At 49.1% G+C, this 23,120-nt stretch overlaps 3 protein-coding genes across 6 annotated transcripts; 2 read left to right on the top strand and 1 right to left on the bottom strand.

The window, feature by feature from the left end:
* The first annotated feature begins 155 nt into the window (after window positions 1-155).
* Window positions 156-5,756, top strand: GAL3ST4 (galactose-3-O-sulfotransferase 4). The gene is made up of 4 exons (XM_019752787.3): window positions 156-261; window positions 1,438-1,736; window positions 1,905-2,208; window positions 4,448-5,756. Exons 2-4 carry the CDS (start codon window positions 1,612-1,614, stop codon window positions 5,477-5,479), a joined length of 1,461 nt encoding a protein of 486 aa, XP_019608346.2. The 5' UTR covers window positions 156-261; window positions 1,438-1,611; the 3' UTR covers window positions 5,480-5,756.
* A 367-nt stretch (window positions 5,757-6,123) lies between these two features.
* Window positions 6,124-10,518, top strand: TRAPPC14 (trafficking protein particle complex subunit 14). 2 transcript variants are annotated; one of them, XM_019752784.3, is made up of 11 exons: window positions 6,124-6,757; window positions 6,973-7,068; window positions 7,172-7,301; window positions 7,462-7,548; window positions 7,707-7,827; window positions 7,931-8,078; window positions 8,213-8,295; window positions 8,386-8,549; window positions 9,069-9,223; window positions 9,449-9,642; window positions 9,755-10,518. In XM_019752784.3, the coding sequence occupies exons 1-11, from the start codon at window positions 6,347-6,349 to the stop codon at window positions 9,906-9,908; spliced, it is 1,743 nt and encodes a 580-aa protein (XP_019608343.2). In that variant the 5' UTR covers window positions 6,124-6,346; the 3' UTR covers window positions 9,909-10,518. The 2 variants fall into 2 exon arrangements, with proteins under 2 accessions (XP_019608343.2, XP_019608344.2); XM_019752785.2 differs by lacking the exons at window positions 6,124-6,757; window positions 6,973-7,068 and having other exon boundaries at window positions 7,675-7,827.
* A 245-nt stretch (window positions 10,519-10,763) lies between these two features.
* Window positions 10,764-14,084, bottom strand: LAMTOR4 (late endosomal/lysosomal adaptor, MAPK and MTOR activator 4). 3 transcript variants are annotated; one of them, XM_019752789.3, is made up of 4 exons: window positions 13,928-14,084; window positions 13,317-13,397; window positions 11,466-11,583; window positions 10,764-11,111 (listed from the first exon to the last, which is right to left on the bottom strand). In XM_019752789.3, exons 1-4 carry the CDS (start codon window positions 13,928-13,930, stop codon window positions 11,014-11,016), a joined length of 300 nt encoding a protein of 99 aa, XP_019608348.1. In that variant the 5' UTR covers window positions 13,931-14,084; the 3' UTR covers window positions 10,764-11,013. The 3 variants fall into 3 exon arrangements, with proteins under 3 accessions (XP_019608348.1, XP_019608347.1, XP_019608349.1); XM_019752788.3 differs by having other exon boundaries at window positions 13,546-13,933; XM_019752790.3 differs by lacking the exon at window positions 13,928-14,084 and adding an exon at window positions 13,546-13,703 and having other exon boundaries at window positions 10,764-11,128.
* Between the last annotated feature and the right edge of the window lie 9,036 nt (window positions 14,085-23,120).

The following is a 23,120-nucleotide window of genomic DNA, read 5'->3' as shown; positions in this document are numbered from 1 at the left end:
GTGTGAAAGAGAAGCGGTGTCTTCCAAGGGTGGGCTGGGTGCCTTGAGGAGGAAAAGTTGCAGCGAGTGAGACCCAGATAAGCCATCAAAGCTGAAGCAGCTGCAGGCACTGGCCAGACAAAGGGAGGGAGAGGGGAGGAGCCTGGGCACTGAGAAAGTTTATGGGGAAAGTTGAGCTGAGCGGGAGGAGCCGGGCCGTGTCTGGGGTGGGTGGGTGGGAGGACCAGACCCCGATTTGCCTGCTGCTCCTCAGGTGGCATGGTGAGTGGGCAAGTGACACCCAGGCTGCAGCCAGTGGAGGGTTCTGGAATTTATGGGAGGAGTTGGGTGGGGGGGTTCATAGCACCCGAGAGGGGCCAACAAAGGGCTGGTGACTAAGGAGTCACCAAGGTTGGAGGGGACAGAGGGCTGGAATCAAGGGTAATGGGAGGAGACAGAGATGGGTGGAAGGAATAGAAATCTGGATACGGAGTCCTGTGCTGGGCTGGATCCTGGGGGCTGTGTTGGGGGAGGGAGTTGTGGGGTGATGCCAGAGGGGGCGGGTCTCTAGGTAGCAAGTATGGGTTCTCTGTCTGGGGTTACTCCAGGCGCGTCCTGGAAGGGGGCTGTCAAGGCTTGTTGGAGGGGCTGTGGCCTGTGTCCGTGGGTTGTAATCTGAAGGGGTGGGTTTGGACTCCCAATTGATTAGGAAACTGGGGCCTGGGAAAGAATTTCAAGCTCAGTGTTTGAGTCTGTCAGTATCTTTGTCTCCAGAGTTTTTTTTTTTTCTCTCTCTCTCTCCACCTCCCTCCCTCCTTTCCCCTACCCCCACTCTCTCAATCTCTTCTGGGTGCACTGATGGGATTGGAAAGTGGGAACGGGGGTGTGAGGGGCTGTGTTGCAGGAACTGGGTTTCATAAGTAACGCACGTCTCCCCAGCGCCTTCCACACTGGGGACTGCCCTGTGCCAAGAGGGAAAATAGATGTCTGAGTTTAGACCAGATGGCTGACTCTTACTCAGTACACTCCCTCCTGTGGCCTCCCCTCCCCTGCTTCATCTGACCCGCATTCTTTCCTTATGGCTACCGCTTTCAGCCTCCAAATGGGGCTCTTCATCCCGATCCGTCACAGACAGAGGCTGAGGAGGAAGTCAGTGGCCTGGCCATGTCCACATCAGTCTTATGAGCAGACTGGTCTGATCTTTCTTGCAGGGTCTCTGTTTTTCTCCCCTTCCCTTCCAAATCCCTGAGGCTCAGGGAGAAACTGTAGGTGGTGGTTGAGGGAGATGGAGGCTGAGAGCAGAGGAGTAGTTGTGGGGCCACCTTGAAGATATGTATATAGAGAACACACCCCTCTCGGAGCCAGCCCCCTGCATGAATTAGGTCTCAGTTGCAGCAGCCAGCGAGAAGGCTCTACCCTCTCCTTAGCCTCCCCTCCTTCCCCTCATTTCCCTTCTAGACGCTGACAGAGGCAAAAATCTGCTAACTCAGGGGGCAGACTCAACCAGGGCTGCAAGCAGGCCTGGGGAATGACCCCTGATCTCGAACCTGCGCCTTCTGTGGCTGCACGGCTATCTCAAGCTGTCTCTGCCTCTGTGCCTGACCATCGCCCTGTCACCCTTCCCTGTGCCACATGGGCCCTCTGTCTCCTACCAGGACCAGGCGTCTCTGGGGCCCTCGGAGCCTGGGGGTGGCTCTGGGAGTCTTCATGACCATCGGATTTGCCCTCCAGCTCTGGGGGGGGCCCTTCCAGAGGAGGTGAGTTTCATCTTCTCCCAGCGCCCCGTAGATGCCCCCCACTTGCTCCTCCCAATCCCACCTGGAGCTATGACTCTTGGGAACTTCACACCCTTTGTCCTTGCTCCACTAGACACCCATCCACCTTCTGGTGAGGGACAGGACACTTCCCCTCCTGTCTCTCCCCAGGCTACCCGGGCTGCAGCTCCGACAGCCCTGGGTCCCATCCCCAGGGCCAGCTGTTCCATCCTGCCCGCCCAGGCAGCGACTGGTGTTCCTGAAGACACATAAATCTGGGAGCAGCTCTGTGTTAAGCCTACTTCATCGCTACGGGGACCGGCATGGGCTGCGTTTCGCCCTCCCTGCCCGCTACCAGTTCGGCTACCCAAGGCTTTTCCAGGCCTCTCGGGTCAAAGGCTACCACCCTGAGGGTGGAGGCACCCAGCCCCCCTTCGACATCCTCTGTCATCACATGAGGTTCAACCTGAAAGAGGTGAGGGGGTGTAGAGGGGTGGGTGGGACTGGAGAGAGACGGGATCAGGTCTGTAGACAAGACAATCAGGGGAGGAGGCCCCTGGCCTGGGGGCTCCCCAGGCATCAGTTCACCCAAAAGTTGGGCATTGGGGCCACAAAGGTGAGGTTTCCTGTTTTCCTTTCCTCAGCTGTCCTCAGTAATTTCTGAGAGCTGAAGTCCTGCCCGCTCCCATCTGAAGCTTACTCAATCTCCGTTCTTAACCAATTTATACTGCTGGTGTCAGTGCCCTGCCAGTTCTGACCCCACCCCTCCGTCCTCGAACTCTCCCTCCAGGTGTCCCCTGGCCCTTCTTGGCCCCTTCCACTGACACTACCAGGACCTCTGCTCAGCCACTGCCCTCTGACCCATCTTACTCTCACTCTCCTCACCATGTCTGCCAGATTTTAAGGATCAGGTATACGCCAAGCCCTCGCCCCTTAAAGCCTCACTTCTATGGGGGGAGACGAGTACATGCACTCGCATGTACAACACAGGAACCTGAGAGCTCGCGGAGAAAGTCAATGCGCAAATGAAAACATACAGGGACTAACTTTTATTGAATACTTCTTGAGTGCTAAGTATTAATCTCACCATCACCTTGCCAGGAAAGCATTGTGTTTCCATTATATACAGATGAGGAAATCGAGTCTCAGAGAGGCTAAGTGACTGGTCTCTGTTAACCGGATTTGAACCCAGGCCCATTTGCTCCAAAGGCAAAGCGCCTTCTGTGGCATGTGTGCATGTGTATGTATATTTGTATTTGGAACAGTGGGGACAATATTCATCAAAAGAGGTGGAGCTTTCTGGAGAGGTAGGTTTTAAAGGAAAGAATGGACATGATTTTGTAGTAAGGAGAACGTCAGGCATACTTAAGAGGGAACAAAATATCAGCAAAGACGGTGGTGGTGGTGGTTTCAAGAGGGGAGTGTATAGAGGAGATAGAACTTCAGCGGGGGCTAAAACACACTCCCGCTGAAGCTGGAGCTGAAGAAAGCGGCTAAGGAGCATGTGATCTAATGGTTAGCAAGGGGCCACTGCTAGGCGTGAGGTGATGGCAATAGTCTTTGAGGGAGATTTCTCTCGAGGTTAGGATGATGACCTTCATTGTCACCACCATTCATTGACTACCTACCTTGTTCCATCTACTTCTACATTCTTCAAGGTAAATATTAACTCAGATTTATATGGAGGAATGAAGGCTCTGAGAAGTTCAATAACCTGCCCAAAGTTACATAACTGGTAAATAGCTGAATTGGGATTTTATTCCAGGTCCACCTGATGCCACAGACCATTCTCTGCACTGTTCTTCTCTGCCTTCAAAGAGACACACAGTTTACAGGCTCTGCCCTGCAGGCATGCCCATATTAGCAGATCAAATTGGAGGACATCATGTCATGGAGTCAGGTTCAATGACAGACGTCATGTTCAGAGGCAAAAACCCTTCCAGGAGTCCAGGAGCTGGTTTCTGACATGGATCTACCAGGCTCAGTCCCATTCCCACATTACTTCTTTCTAAGAAGTGTGATCAAATGTCCCAGGCCTCAGGGAAGCCCCCTACCAGGTGGCCATGGCTTCCCAGTGTCCAGTCCAGGGGTGTCTTTGGCTCTCCAAGATGCCCAGGAGCCCCAGAAGTGCCCTGTCCTTTGGCCATCTTGGGCTTGTCTGCTCATCTGACACCTATACCTGACACAACATTATAGTTGCCCCCTCTCCTTCCTCTTTGCTGCCTGTGAACCCCCTCCCCGGCCCCCAGGAGGCCTGAGGCCCGTTCTTTTCTTGGAGCTGTGATCAAGAGTCCCACAGTAGGTACTTAATAGTTTTTGTTGGAGAAATTAACACAAAGTTTGATTCCTAGAAGTTTTACTGACCAAGGCAGAGAGAAAGCCCCCCAAAAATAAATGTTCTCTAGGAGCTTCCCAGGTTCCAGGTTCCTTTATATCCTTTATCCCATGCAACCTCCATAATCAGCTGGGAGGAAGGTACGAGTATCCCCATTTTGAAGATGAGCAAACTGTTCTCAGAGGCATTAAGTAACTGGCCCAAGATTTATCAACTAGTGAAAGAAGATGGTGAGGGCGGGGGGTGGGGTGAGGTGGTGTTTCCTATTAGAGCTGCCAGGAGGCGGTCTGAGGAGGCTAGGCGATCTGCGGGCATTGGGCTTGCACTTAGTTTCTTCCTGGCCCAGTTCTTTCTCCTATATGTTTTTTCTCCTCTGCAGGTACTCCAGGTCATGCCTTCCGACAGCTTCTTCTTTTCCATTGTCCGAGATCCAGCAGCTCTGGCCCGCTCTGCTTTCTCCTACTATAAATCCACCTCATCAGCCTTCCGCAAGGCACCTTCCTTGGCTGCTTTCCTGGCCAATCCTCGAGCCTTCTACCGGCCTGGGGCCCGTGGGGACCACTATGCACGCAACTTGCTATGGTTTGACTTTGGCCTCCCCTTCCCTCCAGAGATGAGGACCAAGAGAGGAAATCCTCATCCCCCCAGAGACCTTAATCCCCCACAACTGCGTGTCCTGCCTTCTGGTGCTGGCCCTCGAGTCCATACCCTAGATCCCAATGCTCTCTTCCATCCTGCTCCCACTGCTGCTGATGGTCACAGCCAGACATCCAGCCCTATCACTTTAGATTTGGGGTCTTCGTCCTTCATCCAGTGGAGTCTGGCCTGGCTGGACTCTGTCTTTGACCTGGTTTTGGTGGCCGAGTACTTTGACGAGTCATTGGTTCTATTGGCAGATGCTCTGTGCTGGGGTCTAGATGATGTGGTGGGCTTCATGCACAATGCCCAGGCTGGAAGTGAGCAGGGCACAAGCCCTGGTAGCGATGGTGGACTGACGGCTGAAAAGAGGCATCTGACTGCACGGGCCCGAGCCTGGAACAACTTGGACTGGGCTCTTTATGTTCACTTCAACCACAGTCTGTGGGCACGAATAAAGCAATATGGCCAGAGCCGGCTGGAGAGTGCAGTGGCAGAGCTCAGGGCTCGCCGAGAGGCCCTGGCTAAACATTGTCTGGTGGGGGGTGAGGCTTTAGACCCCAAATACATCACTGACCAACGGTTCCGCCCTTTCCAGTTTGGGTCAGGGAAGGTTTTAGGCTATGTACTTCAGAGTGGACTGAGCCTCCATGACCAGAAGGAGTGTGAGCTCCTGGCCACCCCTGAGCTACAGTACAAAGACAAGTTAGATGCCAAGCAGTTCCCCCCAACAGTCACTCTGCCCCTCAAGACTTCAAGGCTATTCTCCCCCTAGGCATTAGACCATTAAGTCTTAGGTTGAAGAACAGCTACGTTACAAGGACACAAGTGATTAGTGTGGGGCAGCCAGATGACATTTCTGCTTCCCTCAGAAAGCATGTCTGCTCCCTAGAGGACAAATAGAAGTTTGCACGGATGTGGGCCCAAAGCACTCCAAGCCTGTGCCAAGGAATCTAGTCGTTCAGCAGCTAGCAGCAACCCCAACCCCCATTTTGCCTCTACCCCTTTCCAGTCGCCTGGCTGGTCCGTGTAACAGTGTAACACTCTCTGGAAGGAGCAAACCATGGTGTAAACCAGAGAAAGTTTGGGATTCGGTGGATTGGAATAATACCTCCATTTCTCTATGAAACATTTGTTACTGAGCTATGCTCATTTCACTATGAAATATTTGTTGAATGAATAAATAATTTGAAACTTGGACTTGCTTTATGTAGGGAGGAAAGGGGAGGGGATGGAGCATTCCCTTGGGAGAAGCGGGGTTGGAGGGGGTTCTTTAATATCTCCTCTTTAAGAAGTCTGCCTGTAGTCTCTCCTAAATCCTTCTTGCTGCAGCCTAACACTAGCCGGACCCCACCCCTCTCTTCCAGGGTCCGGCCACCCACAAATTCCGGGGCCTCAGAGGCCACGCCCCTTCCGCTTCCGGATTTTCCCCAGTCATTCAGCGCCGCACCCGGTTCCGGCCCCGCCGGGTCGCGGTTCCTAGTTCATTGCGCCGGTTCCCGGCCCCAGCGGGTCTCTTGAACCGGCGCGGCCGCGCGCAGCCCCCGTCAGGTGTCGGACTCCCCGGACCCCCCCCAGCGGCCCCTCGCCCTCCGCCGCCCCGGCCCACTTCGCCCCCAGCCGGCGCAGTCCTCGCCGTCCCATGGAGTCCCAGTGCGACTACTCGATGTACTTCCCGGCCGTGCCGCTGCCGCCGCGCGCGGAGCTGGCGGGGGACCCAGGCCGGTACCGGGCGCTGCCCCGGCGCAACCATCTCTACCTGGGGGAGACTGTCCGTTTCTTGCTGGTGCTGCGTTGCCGGGGCGGCGCGGGCTCCGGCGCCGGGGGTGGCCCGGGCTTGGGGTCCCGTGGGGCCTGGGCGGAATTGGCGACTGCCCTGGCCGCCCTGGCCTCGGTCAGCGCCGGAGGCGGGGCGCCCGGTGGCGGTGGCTCCGGCGACCAGGATCCTGAACCTCCAGGGGGCGGGGATCCTGGCGGTGGGGTGTTGTTTCGAGGTTGCAGCCCCCTTCTCACCCACGGCCCGGGCCCTGCTACCTCAGGGGGAGCGACCACGGTGAGGAGCCGGGGTGACACGGCACAGGGCGGCGGGGAGGTTTGCTGGGCTCCAAAGACGGGAGAGGAGAGGGACGCTGGAGGGATGCAAGAGGCAGATGACGGATGAAGAGAGGGGAGGGAAAGAACCGCGCACCGCAGATCTTAAAGGGAACGCTCCGGGCTGCCTCTTTCTCTTGACCTCTTCACCCCTTTTCACACACCCCCTGCCCCCAGCTGCCTGTGGAGGAACCAATTGTGTCCACAGATGAGGTCATCTTCCCGCTCACTGTTTCACTGGATAGACTGCCCCCAGGGACACCTAAGGCCAAGGTAAGATTGGCAAGGGGTGGAGCTGTTGTCCTAATTTAGATGCTCTTTCTAAGGTTGGCTGGCTGTCTCCTTTTGACTGTGGTCCTGTGTCCCCTTTGCTCAGATTGTAGTGACTGTGTGGAAGCGGGAGGTTGAGGCACCAGAGGTCAGAGATCAAGGCTACCTGCGCTTGCTACAGACCCGATCTCCTGGGGAGACCTTTCGGGGCGAGCAGAGCGCTTTCAAGGCCCAAGGTGGGGAGAATTCAGGGAGAAAACGCTGGAGTCTGGAATTGGGGGAACACAGTGGAGGGTTGATATTGGCGAGTGCCTGATCTGAGAAGAGGGAGATTAGAACTGTAAGAGGTGAGGTCTGTGCCCAGCCAGTCAGTTCTTGCCTCGCCCTCTCCTGCAGTGAGCACCCTGCTGACTCTGCTGCCCCCTCCAGTTCTGAAATGCCGCCAGTTCACTGTGGCTGGAAAACACTTGACCGTTCTCAAGGGTGAGCAGATCCGTGGCTCAGGTCTTGGGCGGCAGCAAGGGCACTGACTGGGTGGCAGTTACTCTGTGCAGGCTGGTGGGGATAGGTCCATTTTGGGGGGATTAAAGTGGGGTCTTATGGGTCCAGATACTCTGAGCTGAGCTGGTTACCTCCGACAGTGCTGAACAGCTCCTCCCAGGAGGAAATTTCCATCCGAGATATCCGCATTCTCCCAAACTTCAATGCCAGTTATCTACCTGTCATGCCTGATGGCTCTGTGCTGCTGGTGGACAATGTCTGGTGAGGTCCTGGGGAGGGACAGGGCTTCGGAGTGGTGGGGATGGGGGCAGGGCTGAGATCTTTGGCATGGAAAGATCCAGCTCTGTCCCTTCTTCTGAACTAGTCACCAGTCTGGGGAGATCTCCATGGGCTCCTTCTGTCGGCTCCCTGGTACCTCTGGCTGCTTCCCCTGCCCGCTCAGTGCCCTGGAGGAACACAACTTCCTGTTTCAGCTGAGAGGGGGTGAGCAGCCACCTCCAGGGGGCAAGGAGGTAAGTATAAGGGGCTGGTGTGTTCAAGGAAAAAGGTTAAGAAAAAGCAGTAGGAGGGAAAGGCCAGGGGGAGTGACTAAAGATGAGAGGGGGACAACCTCTGATACTTGTGGTTTCCTTTGTCCATCCCACAGGGCCTAGAAGTCCCCCTGATTGCTGTGGTTCAGTGGTCCACCCCGAAGCTGCCCTTCACCCAGAGCATCTATACCCACTACCGGTGAGTATGTGGGAACCCCTGGGGCACCATTCTGTTCACCTTTGTTTTGCAGCTCACACACACATCTTGCTTTCCTCTCACTGCTTCTAGCCTGCCCAGCATCCGCCTGGACCGCCCGTGCTTTGTGATGACTGCTTCATGTGAGTCCCCTGTTCGGACCTACGAGCGTTTCACTGTCACCTACACGCTGCTTAACAATCTCCAAGACTTCCTTGCTGTGAGGCTCGTGTGGACCCCGGAGCACGCACAGGCTGGTAGGTTGCTGCCAGGTGTCCCAAAGAAGGGGAGGGGAAAGGAAGAAATCATGGAGGTAGGTGACTTGTAGCAGGCTGCTTTGGCTCTGTACCTGGGTAGTCTCCAGTGTCACAGATAGAGAGTTTAAAGAGGTAGCAGGGCAGAATGATTTAAGGACCCTAACACTAGAGCTGGACTCCCTGGTATGTTTGATTTCTACCTCTGCCATTTATTAGCTGTGTGACCTTGGGTAGGTTACTCAAACTCTCTGAGCCTCTGATTTCTCATCTCTAAAATAGAAAAAATAATACCTCATGGGGTTATTATGGTGCATTAAAGATATATTATATGTGAAATGGTTAGAATAGACCTCAGCATACAGTAAACATTAGCGGTTATTATTTATAAAATAGGCAAAAGATATACTTAGTTTATTCCACAGGGTGGCTTTGAAGATCCAATAAGACTGCTCATGGAGGTGCTTTGTGAAATGAGAAACACTGTACAGATGTTTACTGGTCGCTGTTTCTGCCCCCCAGGAAAGCAGCTGTGTGAGGAGGAGCGCCGAGCCATGCAGGCCGCCCTAGACTCCATTGTGTGCCACACACCCCTCAACAACCTTGGCTTTTCGCGGAAGGGCAGTGCACTCACCTTCAGTGTGGCCTTCCAGGCTCTAAGGACGGGGCTTTTTGAGGTGGGCTGGGGAGGGGCTGGGGGGTACGGTGGGTGATGTAGAATGTCGGCCGGCGTAGGAGGTGGCAGGCCCGCTAGCTTCTACAATGTGTGGTACTCTAAAGCCAGGCAGAGGGAAGGTAGAATTTAGATCCAGCATTGGCCTATCAAGGGGGAAGATGATTTGAGAGGAGGCCTGGGGCCTAGAAGATGAGTGGAAATGCTGACCGATGTCTCTCCATCCCAGCTGAGCCAGCATATGAAACTGAAGCTGCAGTTCACTGCCAGCGTGTCCCACCCTCCGCCTGAGGCCCGGCCCCTCTCTCGAAAGAGCAGCCCCAGTAGCCCTGCTGTCCGGGACTTGGTGGAGAGGCACCAGGCTAGCCTGGGCCGCTCTCAGTCCTTCTCCCACCAACAGCCTTCCCGCAGCCACCTCATGAGGTATGGAACTTCGGGAGGGGTGCCATTGGCCTCTGTAGAAGCCAGAATTGGAGAGGAAACAGGGAGGGGTCCTGAGGTCTAACCAGAGCCCAAAGCCTCTGCCTTCTCCCAGGTCGGGCAGCGTCATGGAGCGCAGGGCCATCACACCTCCTGTGGCCTCCCCTGTCGGCCGCCCCCTCTACCTGCCCCCGGACAAGGCTGTGCTCTCTCTGGACAAGATTGCCAAGCGTGAGTGCAAGGTCCTGGTGGTGGAGCCCGTCAAGTAGCACCATGCTGACTCCTCCCTCTTACATTCCCAGAAACCCAACGCCCCCAGTGGGGGTCCTCGCTCTAGGCTGTGCCTCCCCAGGGATGCCTCCCACTGTAGGTGAGGAGGCCCAACTGGGCTGTCTGTCTGTGTCTGCTGATGAGGGAAGAAGCTGTGAAATGGGCGGGTATGGCTGCAGCACTACGCCAACAGTATTTCCCTGACTTCCTGAGGGGGGGCTGGCCCCTCCTTTTGGCCAGGGCAAGGGCTCCAAGAGCTCCCTTGTCCCCTGCCTTGTACCTTGGTTCTAAGTTTACAAAGTGTCTTCTCATTCCTATTAAGTTGTCTTTCCCACCTTTGACATTCCCTCCCACCCATCCACCCCAGGGCTGAGATTAAAAGGTGGTCATGGTAACGGGACCCTGACAATGACCCTCCTGTATCAGGGGTGAGGGACATAGCTAGGTGGCCTCCTCCCGCCCCTCATGTTTACGTTTGCAGCCTGAAGCACTTTAAGTTGTGTGGGTTTTTTGTTTTTGTTTTTTTTGGTCTGTTCCAGTAACTTATTCTCCAACTACTGCTTCCAACTGAAATAAGACTATTAAATGCCTGTTCAGGAGGGAGAAGAATGTGGTTTGTGTGTTGGTGGCAGGAGCAGAGACCCAGGGGCTCAAAATGATTCCCTTCAGCATGCATACCAAATAGCTTCTCTCAGCTCCCTTCCCACCTTTTTTTGTTGTTTTTTTGATTCCCAGAGATGGCCTAGCTCCACCCCTCTGGGCTGAGATACATGACTTTCAACTTTCTCCCCAGAAAGTATAAGACATGAGGTGTAACACCCTCCCCCCCACACACCAGCACACACATCCCTGGCCCTGAGAACATCAGATTCATGTTTATTAGGAGGGAGAAAGGGAGGGAAGAGGGAGGTCCCCTTGTCCTCACTATCCTCAACACAGCAGAGTCCCCAAGCCTCTGCCCTTCCAGGTAACGGGTGGTGCAGTGGGTGAACAGAAAGCCTTAGTTCTAGCAGCAGGCCAAGAAAAAGGTGGAAGAAGCTTGCATCTTCCTCATCGCAGAGGCTCATGGACCCAGTACACCTCTGCCCCTCGCCCTTGGCAGGTTCAGACATCAATAGGCTCCCGGCCTCGGTTCTGTCTCTTCACCACAAACACCCTCTGTCCTGACACAGTCACCAGCAGCGTGTGTTCTCCAAAGACCACTGCAGGGGAGACATACCTTCCCCCACCCCGAGAGAGGGAAGGGAACACACAGTTAGTGGAGTGCAGTGGCCTCCATTGGGTCACACACAACCTGGCTGGGATCAAAAGCCAAAGAAATCTGATGGTTCAAGGCTCAGAGATCTGAAGATGGAAGGTCTCCATTCAATCCCCTTCCTTCTCTTGCTTTTTCATACTTCTGATGCAGTGGTGAATCCCAAAGGGAAGACAGTGGCCAAGGGGAGATGGTGGGGGGTTGGGAGGAGATAAGTGTTTTTTCCCCTGAGGAGCGCACCCCACCTCTGGGAGCACCCCACTTCCTATCACCACCACCACGGGCGGGGACTAGGGCTCACCTGACAGGCGCTTGAAGGGTATGTTCATGCCATGGTGCAGCCTGAAACCGCAGGCTGTGCTGACCAGCTCAGAGATGGCACTGGCTGCTTGCTCATCATTCTCTAGATCCCCAGATGACTGCATGAAGATGGAGGAGACAGGATGACAAAAATTAGGGAACAGAATTGGCAATTTCTAGGGAACAGTCACTCTGGCTCTAGCATTGGTATTCTCTCCCTCCCCAGGTCTTGGCACCCCTCAGGTCGCCCAAGTTTTGGAAAAACAAACCTAAAACTTTCCTATGATGTTGCACCATTGATGCCATCGTTTCTCATCCTTATACTGGGCTTCCCCGATGAGCAGTGACTCTCATCCATTTCTTTACTGAGCATTCTTTCCTAATCCCTTGAAACTCGTTATCTCTCCCTGTCCCCGCTTATCTGTAAAATCATATTTTCAAAATCGGTGCACCCCCACCACTGGCTTGTTCAAGGCTGCTTTTCCTTAGTCTTCCCACTTGTTGCCCTGTCTGCAAAGTCTGAAATAAACATCCCTTTTGCCCTTGAACCCCTCCATATTACCTACCTAGTCCTTGGGCAATGATGTGACAGTGGCCCGGGCTGCCTCTTTTCTGGTGACTGTCACAACTTCCTACCTCCTCAAAATGGGCCTCTCACTAGGTTACTCAGTTTCCTCATCTGTAACTTGGAGACAACGGTACCTATCTTATGGGCTCGTGAAGGTTACATGAGATAATATTGGCAAGATGCTTAGAACAGCGCCTAGCAATATATGTTAACTGCTGTTATTCTATGTCACATCAAACTCAATGTCTAAAGTCAAGCCATCAAAATTCCCCTTACCTCTCCCCCTCCCCAATCAACTTCCTTTAATAACTTCCTATTAAGGCACCATCATTCTAGGCTTGCGTTCAGTTTTACTGGGTGGAATATCTCTAGTCATTACCAAGACATACTGAGTCTTTAAGTTCTCTTCTCTCCTTGCTGCTCATTGTCACCAGCTCAGTCTCATACCTTGATTTCCACCGCAGCAGCCTCTGCTTCTGGATCCTGCCCCTTCCAGCCCATCTTCATACTTAGTAGAACAATCTTGCTCAACTATTTCATCAGCTCATGTTTCTGTTCAAAAACCCTTCAAAACTCCTATTATCCTCAAGATTACCCCAAATGTGTTAACTTGGCCTTGAAAGTCCTCCACAATCAGATCTTTCCTTACTATATTCTCTTCCCCTAAACCTTTTCAAATTTTCAACACAAATCCACCAATTCAGACAGGCTCATATGACATTCCCGCAAATACATCCTGCATACTCTCCTTTTCTGCTTGTTCATAACCATCCATCCTTTAAGCCCAGCTGAATTTTTACCTCCTCCAAGAAGGATTCCTTGTCATAACACAAGTTATATCATGAAGGATTGAATCCTTTATTTTCTGGACTCCTTCAGTTGTCTTTACTCCTCACATTGCTTTCAACTTTTAACCTTAACCTTGTCTCTAAATTGGAAAACTTCTAGAGAGCTAACCCTATATTGTACTATGGAACAAAATACAAAGCCTCTTTAATAAATACCAAATAAAGACATATTGGAGAATAACCCAGGTAATCATAGTTAGCAACAAACCTGTAGCCAGTTGTCTGACTTTGGTAAAGTTAGTAAACCCTTTTACCTCAGAACAGTTACCACACTGTGATTCCAGAGATTTATTTAATTATTGAAAGCTTACTATATGCCAGGCATGATACCGATTAAAATCAATAACAGCGGGAAATTAGGCTAAACTGGGCAATGTTAGAGGGATCACCGGGCCATGTGTACTACGGGGGACCCCCTCCCTTGCCCAGAACGCACCGCCAGCACTGCGCCTTCACTCAGCACCAGGTAACCGAGTTGATCTGGGATTCGCTCCAGCCCCTGGGTCAGTGCAGAAGTCTAGTGTGTAAAGATGCAATCAGTGACAAGCATGCTAAGAAGATGGCCCTCGATACTCTTCACTTGCAACCCGTCTCTCATGACAGTTTCCCGCCCCGCCCCGCCCCCGCCCCCTTTCCCCAGTCAGGGCCCTTCCAGACCCTCTTACCTCTACATGGCCTTCCACGCTCATCTTCCTGCACCTCCATCTGTCCTCACCCTCTGCCTCTGGGCTCCCTCGTTCTTTCACATCCCACCTTTGCTACCACCGGACGCCTTCGCAGCCCCACTGGCCCCTCTCCAGCCCCCGCTCCAGTTCCCCATGTGGCCCCCCCCTCGTCCGCAGACTACTCCCCAGCCCCCGTACACCCTCCCACAGATCGCTCCTCAGCTCTCTACATCGCCATCCCTGCCATCTCCATTCTCTCTCTGTCCGGGACGGAGAGGAGGGGAAAACGAAGTGCGGGCCCAGGAACGGGCACCCAAAGAGATTGGGGAACAGGGACACGGAACCCCCCAAAGCGTACTCTCGCGCATGCGTCCTCACTCACCATCTCAGCCTTAGGTGCTGGGGAAACACCAGACCAGATAGGTAGCTTCCGGCTCCAGACCCAGGTCACGTGCTTCCACCGGGCGGTCTCCTTCTGCCCTGCGTCGCCGGACTTTAGTCCCGCCCCCAGAATACGGATTGGAGCTTGACTACGTCATCAAACTTAATCTGCCAGTGCGGAAAGCCGGTTTTCCAAGACGCACGCAAACACCCATCTCCCCGCCCCTCAAGCGCAGAGCTCTGGGCGGTAGCGGGGAGTGTTGGCTTAGGGGAAGGCCTGGAGGGGCGGGGCCGGAGGGAGAGGGTGGGCTGAGGCTGTGCGCCTGCGCGCCTAGTGTGTGTGTGGGAGGGGACCGGGTTCTGCCGGGGTGAGACAGCCTACTGATGTGAGCACAAGCGAGAGAGTAAAATGAAATGACGTGACGTGCATGTGAAGAGCTTTTCAAATGCTACTCTTCTGCCTATTCGAGACAGCTCTCTGTTTAAGACAGGGATTTGTTCCCCAAAAAGCGTTTCCTCACGGGATTTTGTGAGGAACGGTGTGATGGGAAATTGAGTACCCACCTGGGCAAGACAGTTTTAATACTGAATATTCTCTGCCAGGAAAAGTTAGAAACATACCTTGGAGTTACTTTTTAATATGTGAGTATCACATAGGAATTTTCGTTTTAGTTTCTAAACCGGCTGCAATACTAATGTGACAGGCAGTGTTGGTAACGTGAAATGAAAAACGGATTCTAGAACTATTAATAGTAAGTACTTGGGGGAGGATGTGGAGAAATTGGAGTCTTCCTACATTGCTGATGGGAATGTAAACTGGTTCAGCTGCTGTGGAAAACAGCGATTCCTGAAAAAAAATATGGAGTTACTGTATGACTTAGCAATTCCACTCCTAGATATATAAGAGAATTGAGAACATATCTTCACACAAAAACTTGCACACAAATATTTCTAACATCATTATGCATACTACCCCTGAGATGGAAACAACTCAAATATCCACAAACTGAAGAATGGATAAATAAAACGTGGCATATCCATACAAAGGAATATTTTCTAGCCATAAAAAAGGAATGAAGTACTGATACGAGGAGTCATCAAACAATACGGTGAATGTTTAAATTAAAAGAAACCTATTACAGTAAAAGACACATTGCCATTAATCCCCCTTAAAAGACTCCTCCTCACTTCGAACACACTTATCCCACTGTTCTTGCCACTTTCTGAAGCAGGTCTGGAAGTCTCTTTTGTGAGTATCTTACCTTCATCCTCCATCACTGACAATGCTCTGTGTCACACATCGCTTCTGGTAAGGCAATTTCTGTCAAGTAAAAATATTGTGTGTCCTCATCCACCTTACTCACCAGATCTGGCACCATACAACTTCTGGCTCTTCCGCAGAGTCAAAATGATTATGAAAGGTAAATGTTTTGAATCGATTCAGGACATTGGACATCGAGGCAGCCACAACAGTGCAACTAAAGACACTGTGGGGACAGAGAGCAGTTTCCAGGCTCTCTGCCTCACGTGGAAAGGTGCTGGCTCAGGTAGTAGATGGCCATCAGCTGTGACTAGTTGGCCATCAGCCACTAATATAACTGCCTATGGCTACGCTAGGTTGGTTGGTTGGCAGAGAGAAGTGGACGACAGGTTGTGGATCATGTGGCTCCTGCTTCCTGTGTCTCTAACCCAGCCGCTGTTGAGACTATAGTGGTATGACTCCCCTACTTATGGCTCCGTGGGTGTTCCTTTTTGGCCTCACCATATCCTGCGTTCTTGTGTGGGGGGCGGGACCAGAGTCCCTGCATGACAGACACTCATGAAAGAGGACGTCCAGAACTGCTTCAGAATGTGGCAAGAATGATGCCATAAGTGTGTTTGAAGCAAAGGGTAGTATTTTGAGGGGGATTAATGGCAATGTGTCTTTTACTGTAATAATTTTTTTTTTAATTTAAACACCGTATTGTTTGATTACACCTTGTACATGCTACAACATGGATAAACATTGAAAACATGCTAAGTGAAAGAAATCAGACACAAGGCCACATAGAATATGATTCTCTTCATGTGAATTGTCTAGACTAGGTAAATCCATAGAGACAGAAAGCCGATTAGTAATTGCTAGGGACTGGGGAAGAGGGTAATGGAGAGTGATTGCTAATGAGTAGGGGGTTTCTTTTTGGGTGACGAAAATGTTCTGGAATTATATAGTGATGATGATTGCACAACATTGTGAATGTAATAACAATTGAATTGTACACTTTAAAATGGTGAATTTTACTGTATGTGAATTATATCTCAATAAAATAAAACTATGTACTGTTTTTTGAGGGGAAAGCTAATTAGAGAAGATGGGTGCCCTTTTAAAAATGAGGCATGTTTATAATATAAAATTTAAACTGGAGAAGGACATAGAAAAAATTTTGTGGAGATGCTTAATTTGCAAAGCCTTCCCTGGATTTAAGATATTGATGACAGTTTGTAACATCATTTTTTTGCACTTACTGTTCAGAATATTTTCATCCATGCACTCATTTACCTTCATGTTAACTGCCCTGTAATAGTATCCCCATTTTGCAGATGAGGAAGTGGAAACTTGAGAGAGGTTGAGCCTTGCTCATAGGGACACAGCTGATAAGTGACAGAGCCAGATTCCAGTCTAAGTTTGCTGACAGTGAGGCTGATGCTTTTTCTATTGCTCCATGGGCCAACTACATTTAGTATTAGTTTTAAGCTACCTTTGATATTACCTCAGAATGTCTGCACTCATTTTTCTCGACACAGAGGAACGCTAAGCAGGACAATGCTCATCAGCCATCATTAAAATTATTTCATTTTCACAAACAGCTTGAATCATACTAGTCATGTAGAGAGCCAAGTTTCTCATTCTTTCATTCAATGAGTGTTAATTGAGCACTCTTCTTGGAATTGAAGGTACAATAGTGAATAAAAACAAGACTTTTTTTTGTTTTGTTTTCAAGAAGCTGTGAGGGAGAGGGTGAGCCAGACAATCAATCAATCAATCAATCAATAAGAAAATAAATGTTAATTGGTGAGAAGTGCTATGAAGAAAAATACAGAAGAGTTCCATTTACACTAAGTTGAAAAACATGAAAAACAAAATAATGTATTATTTAGGGAGATACATATGTTTGTTTGTTTGTTTATTTAACTTTGATTTATTTTAAGTGTGTTTTTCCAGGACCCATCAGCTCCAAGTCAAGTAGTTGTTTCAATCTAGTTGGGGAGGGCACAGCTCACAGTGGCCCATGTGGGGATCGAACTGGCAATCTTGTTGTTAAGAGCACCTCGCTCTAACCAACTGAGCTAACCACCTGCCCCAATACATGTGTGTGTATATATATATATATATATATATATATATATATATATATATATACACACACACACACAATAGGGGTGTACAAGGGATGACAATTAAATTCGCGAACTCATCCTAGAAAAAGTGCTACATACCTCATTGCTGAATATCATTACGGTCACCTTCAAAGTACTCTCCTTGGGAAGCTGTGCACTGACTCCAGTGCCTAGTCAACCCTCAAAGCAATTTTGGAACTCTTTTTATGGAATGGCCATCAGAGCTGTCATCGTATTACCCTTGATATCCTGTATGTATATTATACTTTAATATAAACATTTTAAAAAGGTTGAGTGGGAGGATATAGAAGGTTGGGCTGGGGGATGGTATGTGTGCTACTTTATATCAAGTGGACAGGATCAACCTCTCTGATGAGGTGACAACTAAACAGAGACCTGGAGGAATGCATCATGCTGTTATTTGTCTACCAGGGGGAAGAATATTCTGGTGAGTGCTTGTGCAACTTGTCTATGAGTTCCTTGAAAGTAGGCCCTGGTCTGCCTTTGAAATTCCACTGTTTACCTCAGTACCTAGCACATTGCTAACCTAAAAATTGAATAGTTTTTTCTTTATTGTTCCAGTTGCTTCCAGGGCTTCTGTCTGGTTTTAGAGAATTTTCCTTTGGCCTCGTGATCTCTAACTCTGCTTTTTTACTCTTCCATGGTACTTTCTTCTTCTGAAGAGGAGGGAACAAATTCTAAGATGTGAAATAACGTGTTTCCATTCATTCTAGCGACAGAGCTGGCCTCCTCCTTCCTGTGCAAGCCGTTTCCATGTGATGCCAACACTCCCTCTCTCAGCCTAGTAGAGCATCCTGACTGAAAACCATGCATGCCTTTATTTACTCCCAACTCAGCCCCTCCCAACACACAACGCTTGTCCCACCAGTACCTAAGGGGCTCATATCTCTGGTATAGCCACTTACTACACGTCACTGCAACTCCGCGTTTGCCTGCCTAGCTCACTGGCACACTGAATGGCTGTGATGTTTTCAACATTTTTGAAACGTGCTGGTTGAATGGATGTGTCGGGGTTAAGAGAACCAAGAAAGGCAGAATTGGGGTTGGGAAGGTGCCAAGCGCTCTGTCTGGGATGAGTTTAGATGCGGCTGTCAGCTCCTCAGTTGAGGCCTGAGTGAGGAGCCGCCAGAGAGCTCTGATTTTATGCTCAAGACTTGGTATGGCGCACCCATCTGCAGTCCCATAAAGCCATGCAGTGGTCACACCCCACCCTGTATCTGGAGTTACCTGATTTGGGTGTTCACTGGGTGCACTTTTCACGTGATGCCCTGGCATGGCTGTCACTTTGTGACTGACATAGCTATCAGAATTAGTCAATTTTGTGTTAATAATTAATGCTCTATACAGGGGGCTGGCAAGTCTGAAATCTGTAGGATAGGCTGGCAGGCTGGAAATTCAGGCAAGAGTTGATGTTGCAATCTGGAGTCCAAATTCTTTCTGCAGGGCAGCAGGCTGGATCTCAGGTAGTGTTTCTATGTTATTTCAATCTTCAGGAGAATTCCTTTTTCTCTGGGAAACCTCAGTCGTTTTTCTTAAAGCTTTTAAACAATGGGATGATGCCCATCTACATTATGGAGGCTAATCTGCTTTATTCAAAATTAAATATTCATCGTATCTGAAAACAACCTTCACAGAGAACAGGAGGAAAATGTTACCTCTGCCCTCAGGGTTTTCATCTGGGTCTGTGAATTAAATTGACATAGATTTATAGGAGAAAGGCATACAAACTTCTCTCATATAAATTTTATGTGACACAGGAGCACTCATAATGAATGAAGACCCAAGGAAGTGGCAAAAGCTAAACGCTTTTAGATTAGGTTGAGCAAAGAGAGGTAGTTGTGGAAATGTGACTAAACTATGAGAAGGCTAAAGGAAGATCAGAATTATTTTAATAAGGCCTGTTTTACAGAATTCTCTAGGTGTCAACTTCCTCTCCTTGATAATAGAACGTTACTTCCCTTCTGACATCTTCCATATGTTAGTTTTATGTCCTGCTTTCAGGAAGAAAAGGGGAGAGTCAGAATGCCCTTCTTACACCTACTGTTTCTTTTTTTTTTTTTTTAAACACCTTTTAGCTCAAACGAATTGTTTTTTGTCCAAGAGGCATATTTTATGGTGACATATTGTGATTTCCTTCAACAGCAACGCCTAGACTGGTGTTTGATCAAACAGCTGGGTACCATAGCCTAGCTAGACTGACACATAAAACGAACCATCAGAGCCACAAAACCCAGAGAGGAGGGTTGTCCCTTTCCTGGAATAGTCTCCGTGGCAGCATTTACATGTGGGCCTACACTTTGAGTTCTCCTCCCTGGTTCTCCCTCTTTTACTGCCGCCCCCACCCAGGAGTATAGTGGGATAATGGAGCAAAGGGGAAGGAATATGTTTTGTAAGCACATATTTTGGGGATGCATTGGTGAGCCAGAATGGAAGGAGGCATTGGAGTGTTTGGGGCTCGGCAGCCTGTAAGCGCCAGGAGCTCATATAACATTGCAGTGGCCACCTCCTTGGTTCTCTGTGGCCAAGAGGGGACAGAGCCAATCTGATATGTTCAGGCTCTTTTAAAGCCCAAGTGGCTTCCATTTCTCAAATTTAGCAGTATGTAAAAAACCAAAGGGAAGCAAAAGGAGGGTTCCAAAACTGTAGCATAATTGAAATAGTTATATTTAACAAATGAATGCTTTTAACACAGAGACATTTTATAAAGCGTTATGATTTTGATAGTCATGTGATAATTACAGGGTTTAACAAGTTGATCCATGGGGCAGAATGCTGTAATGAGACACCATTAAGTTGTAAACTGAAAATCTCCTTCCTTTCTTGTGGGTATTACTCTGGCTGAATATATAATGAACGCCCCTTTAGAGAGAATGTTCAAAACCTACATCTGAGGCTTCTCATGAATGTGAGGACCAGGCAAAAAGTCCCTCTTGCCCTGTGCTAGGCTCCAGAAACATCTTTAACATGCCTCAATTTCTAGTTGTTCTTATGGCCCTAAGGAGGGGGGTCCCAGACAGGATTAATTATGTGGTCATGAGTCACAGCCTCAGCCCTGGCCTCATACTTTCTTCCCAGTTATAGATTCAACTCAGCTAAATTTATAGCTTCTTCTATGGACTTAAGTTTTTCCCCTAAGGCTGGAAAGAATTCATTTGTTTCATCATTGAGAGCTACTCTGTGCCGGGTACTATTCTAAGGGCTGTGAATAGAAGAGACAAAGAGCTCTACCTTCATGTAGTTTATATTCTAGTGGATGGAGACAGAAAACAAGCAGTACACATACAAGGAAAATGAAACAGTATGTTAGAAGATAGTATGTGCTATGAAAAAAAAGAAGCAAAAGTAGATCAGAATAAATGGGGCCCAGAGTGTGGAAGTAAGGGGGCATGCTGCAGTGTTAAATAGGGGGGTCATAGTAGTTCTCTCTGAAGAGACATTGAGAAGGGTCAAGCAAAGACTGGAAGGAGGTGAGGGAGTCCATCTGGAGGAAACCTGGGAGAGATGTCCACAGCGGAGGTAACAGCAAAAGCAAAGGTTCAGTGTGCGCGGGTGTACTTGCTCGCCTAATGTATTGATACTCGAGAATCATCAAAGAAGCCATGTGGTTGGAGCTGAAAACTCAAGCGGGAGACTAGAAAGAGACGAGCTCCGGGAGGTCCTGGGGACCAGGTTACGAAGGGCCATGTAAATTTTTTATTTTTCCTCTGAGTTAGTGGTTGTTAACCTTTTAAAAGGCTCTCCTTAGGAGTCTTTCTAGATTTTATTTTCCTAATTGCTACCCTTCCATACAATTTTAATACCATAGGTAAAACATATTGGTTGATGTACTGTGGCCATGAAAGGCCTCAGGCCATTGTAATATCTGCGAGAGAGAAAGAGTGAGGAGAATTTCTGGGGCAATGTCCTTGTGAAGGTGAGAAAGGATAGAGTCTAGCAAAAGGTTAGATAAGAGTCTGGAGAGTTCATCCATGGTAGGAAATGGGCAGGCTGATTATATGGATGCAGATGCTGATACGTGGATAGATTGTGGGCGGGGGAGTGTCATGCCTGAGAGAGAGGATGAGATGGGGTATTTGGAGTTTGAAAACACAGACTCAGGTGTGCAACGGTCAGGCAAGAGTGAATAGCTGAGAAAGTCTGGATGACAAGGTCATTGGTGGAGAGCATCTTCCAGAACTGAAATGCCGTAGTGTTGAAAGGTTCACTTACATGGCGTTTGAAGTCGCTGAGTGTTAGGACAGGTGGTGAGTTAGAGAGATTGAGTCAGGAGTTGACATTGTTTAGAAGTGAAAGGAAGGACGTGGTGGCTGACAGACAGCAGGAGCAACTTGCAGTGGGATCTGAAAGGCCCTGAAAAATTATTAGCTTGACTTCCATTGCTGGTCAAAAACGTGGATCTGGGAGTGAGGCAGCTGAGGGTGGGCAAGCATGACCTCAGAAGCGTAGCATGGTGAGCCAGAGGACCAAGCCAGGGCCAGCCAGTCAGTGACAGCTAAGTGACTAGGCAGACTGGGAGCTAGGGTAAGGAGTGGCTCTTTTCCTGGCTCCATTAGAAGGTGAGCATGTACTGGTTGGGGCAGGCATTTGTATTTAAAGGATCCCGGTGGCAAGAGGAAGATGTCTTATTCCCAGAGCTGCTAGCGCTCATGACCCCATGGGGGTTAAATGAATGGAGTCCCGTTGGTTCATTGGCACCACTGTGGACTTATTAAATAACATTTTCTTGCATTTGTGGAGGAGTAGCTCTATATTACTTGTGTTCGACACTGTCAGCTCATCCTCCATTCAGTCCCTGAAACCTCAGCTTAGGGCTGCTATTAGAAACCTCCAAATTAAGAACATGTTCATGAACTGGGGCCATATCGCCTCAAAATTAGACAAAACAAAAGCAAATAAAACAAAATTCAGGTCTACAAATATAATTTCCATGTATCTCTTTTCCAGGTAACAGTCCCTGCCCTTCATCTACACCCCCTATTCCATGAAACCACACACAAGAGATAGTAAGGCTGCCAAATTTGGTGACTCTGCTCGCCTCAAAGAAATGACAAAGTGGCCACTGCAGAAAGAGGGAGAGATGGGAAACAAGGAAGGGGCTGAGTAAGAAACCAGAGCTGCATATATCAACAGGAATCAATCTCAAAAACATATTGAAAAAAATTGCAGAAACAGATATGTTGTTGTTTGTCTGGTAAAGACAATCATATACATGTACATATACATACATATTTTATGTGTATATGTGTATATACATATATTATATATATATTTGATGAATACATTTTAGGGATGATATAGAACTTATATGGAAATCGTAAACATCATAATGGTTATCTGGGAGAGAGTGAAGGGAGAGCAATTGAGGACACATTTCATTTCTTTACACAAATCTGAGGTGTAGCAAACTACAATTTGATAGAGCTGGGTGGTGGGCATTCTGTTGTTATTTTCTTACACTTCTCTGTAAGTTGAAATTTTCATAAATATAATATATACCTATACCTTTACTTTTGTAGGTATTATTGCTTGTCTGTTCTTTTTGTCTTTGAATTTTTACAATGAGTAAGTTTAAGGAAAAACATTAAGTTAAAAGCAGTGTAGACAGGATATGTGTATGACAAAACCATGTGAAATTCCCAGTGCAGGACTGGAGGTTGGGAAATACCGATACACTTTTCACTGTCCCTTTTTTTACTCCAGGTGATTCAGAGTCTCAGAACCACATCGAAGTTCAATCAACAATAACAATATTGGTCATTGTTTTAGCATATTTGTATTTTTTTTCTTTAGATTTG

Source organism: Rhinolophus sinicus, chromosome 3 (assembly GCF_057876585.1).
Source record: "Rhinolophus sinicus isolate RSI-liver-muscle chromosome 3, RSI-T2T, whole genome shotgun sequence".
NCBI classification, from domain to species: domain Eukaryota; kingdom Metazoa; phylum Chordata; class Mammalia; order Chiroptera; family Rhinolophidae; genus Rhinolophus; species Rhinolophus sinicus.
This window is presented reverse-complemented; position numbering and strand designations above follow the sequence as displayed.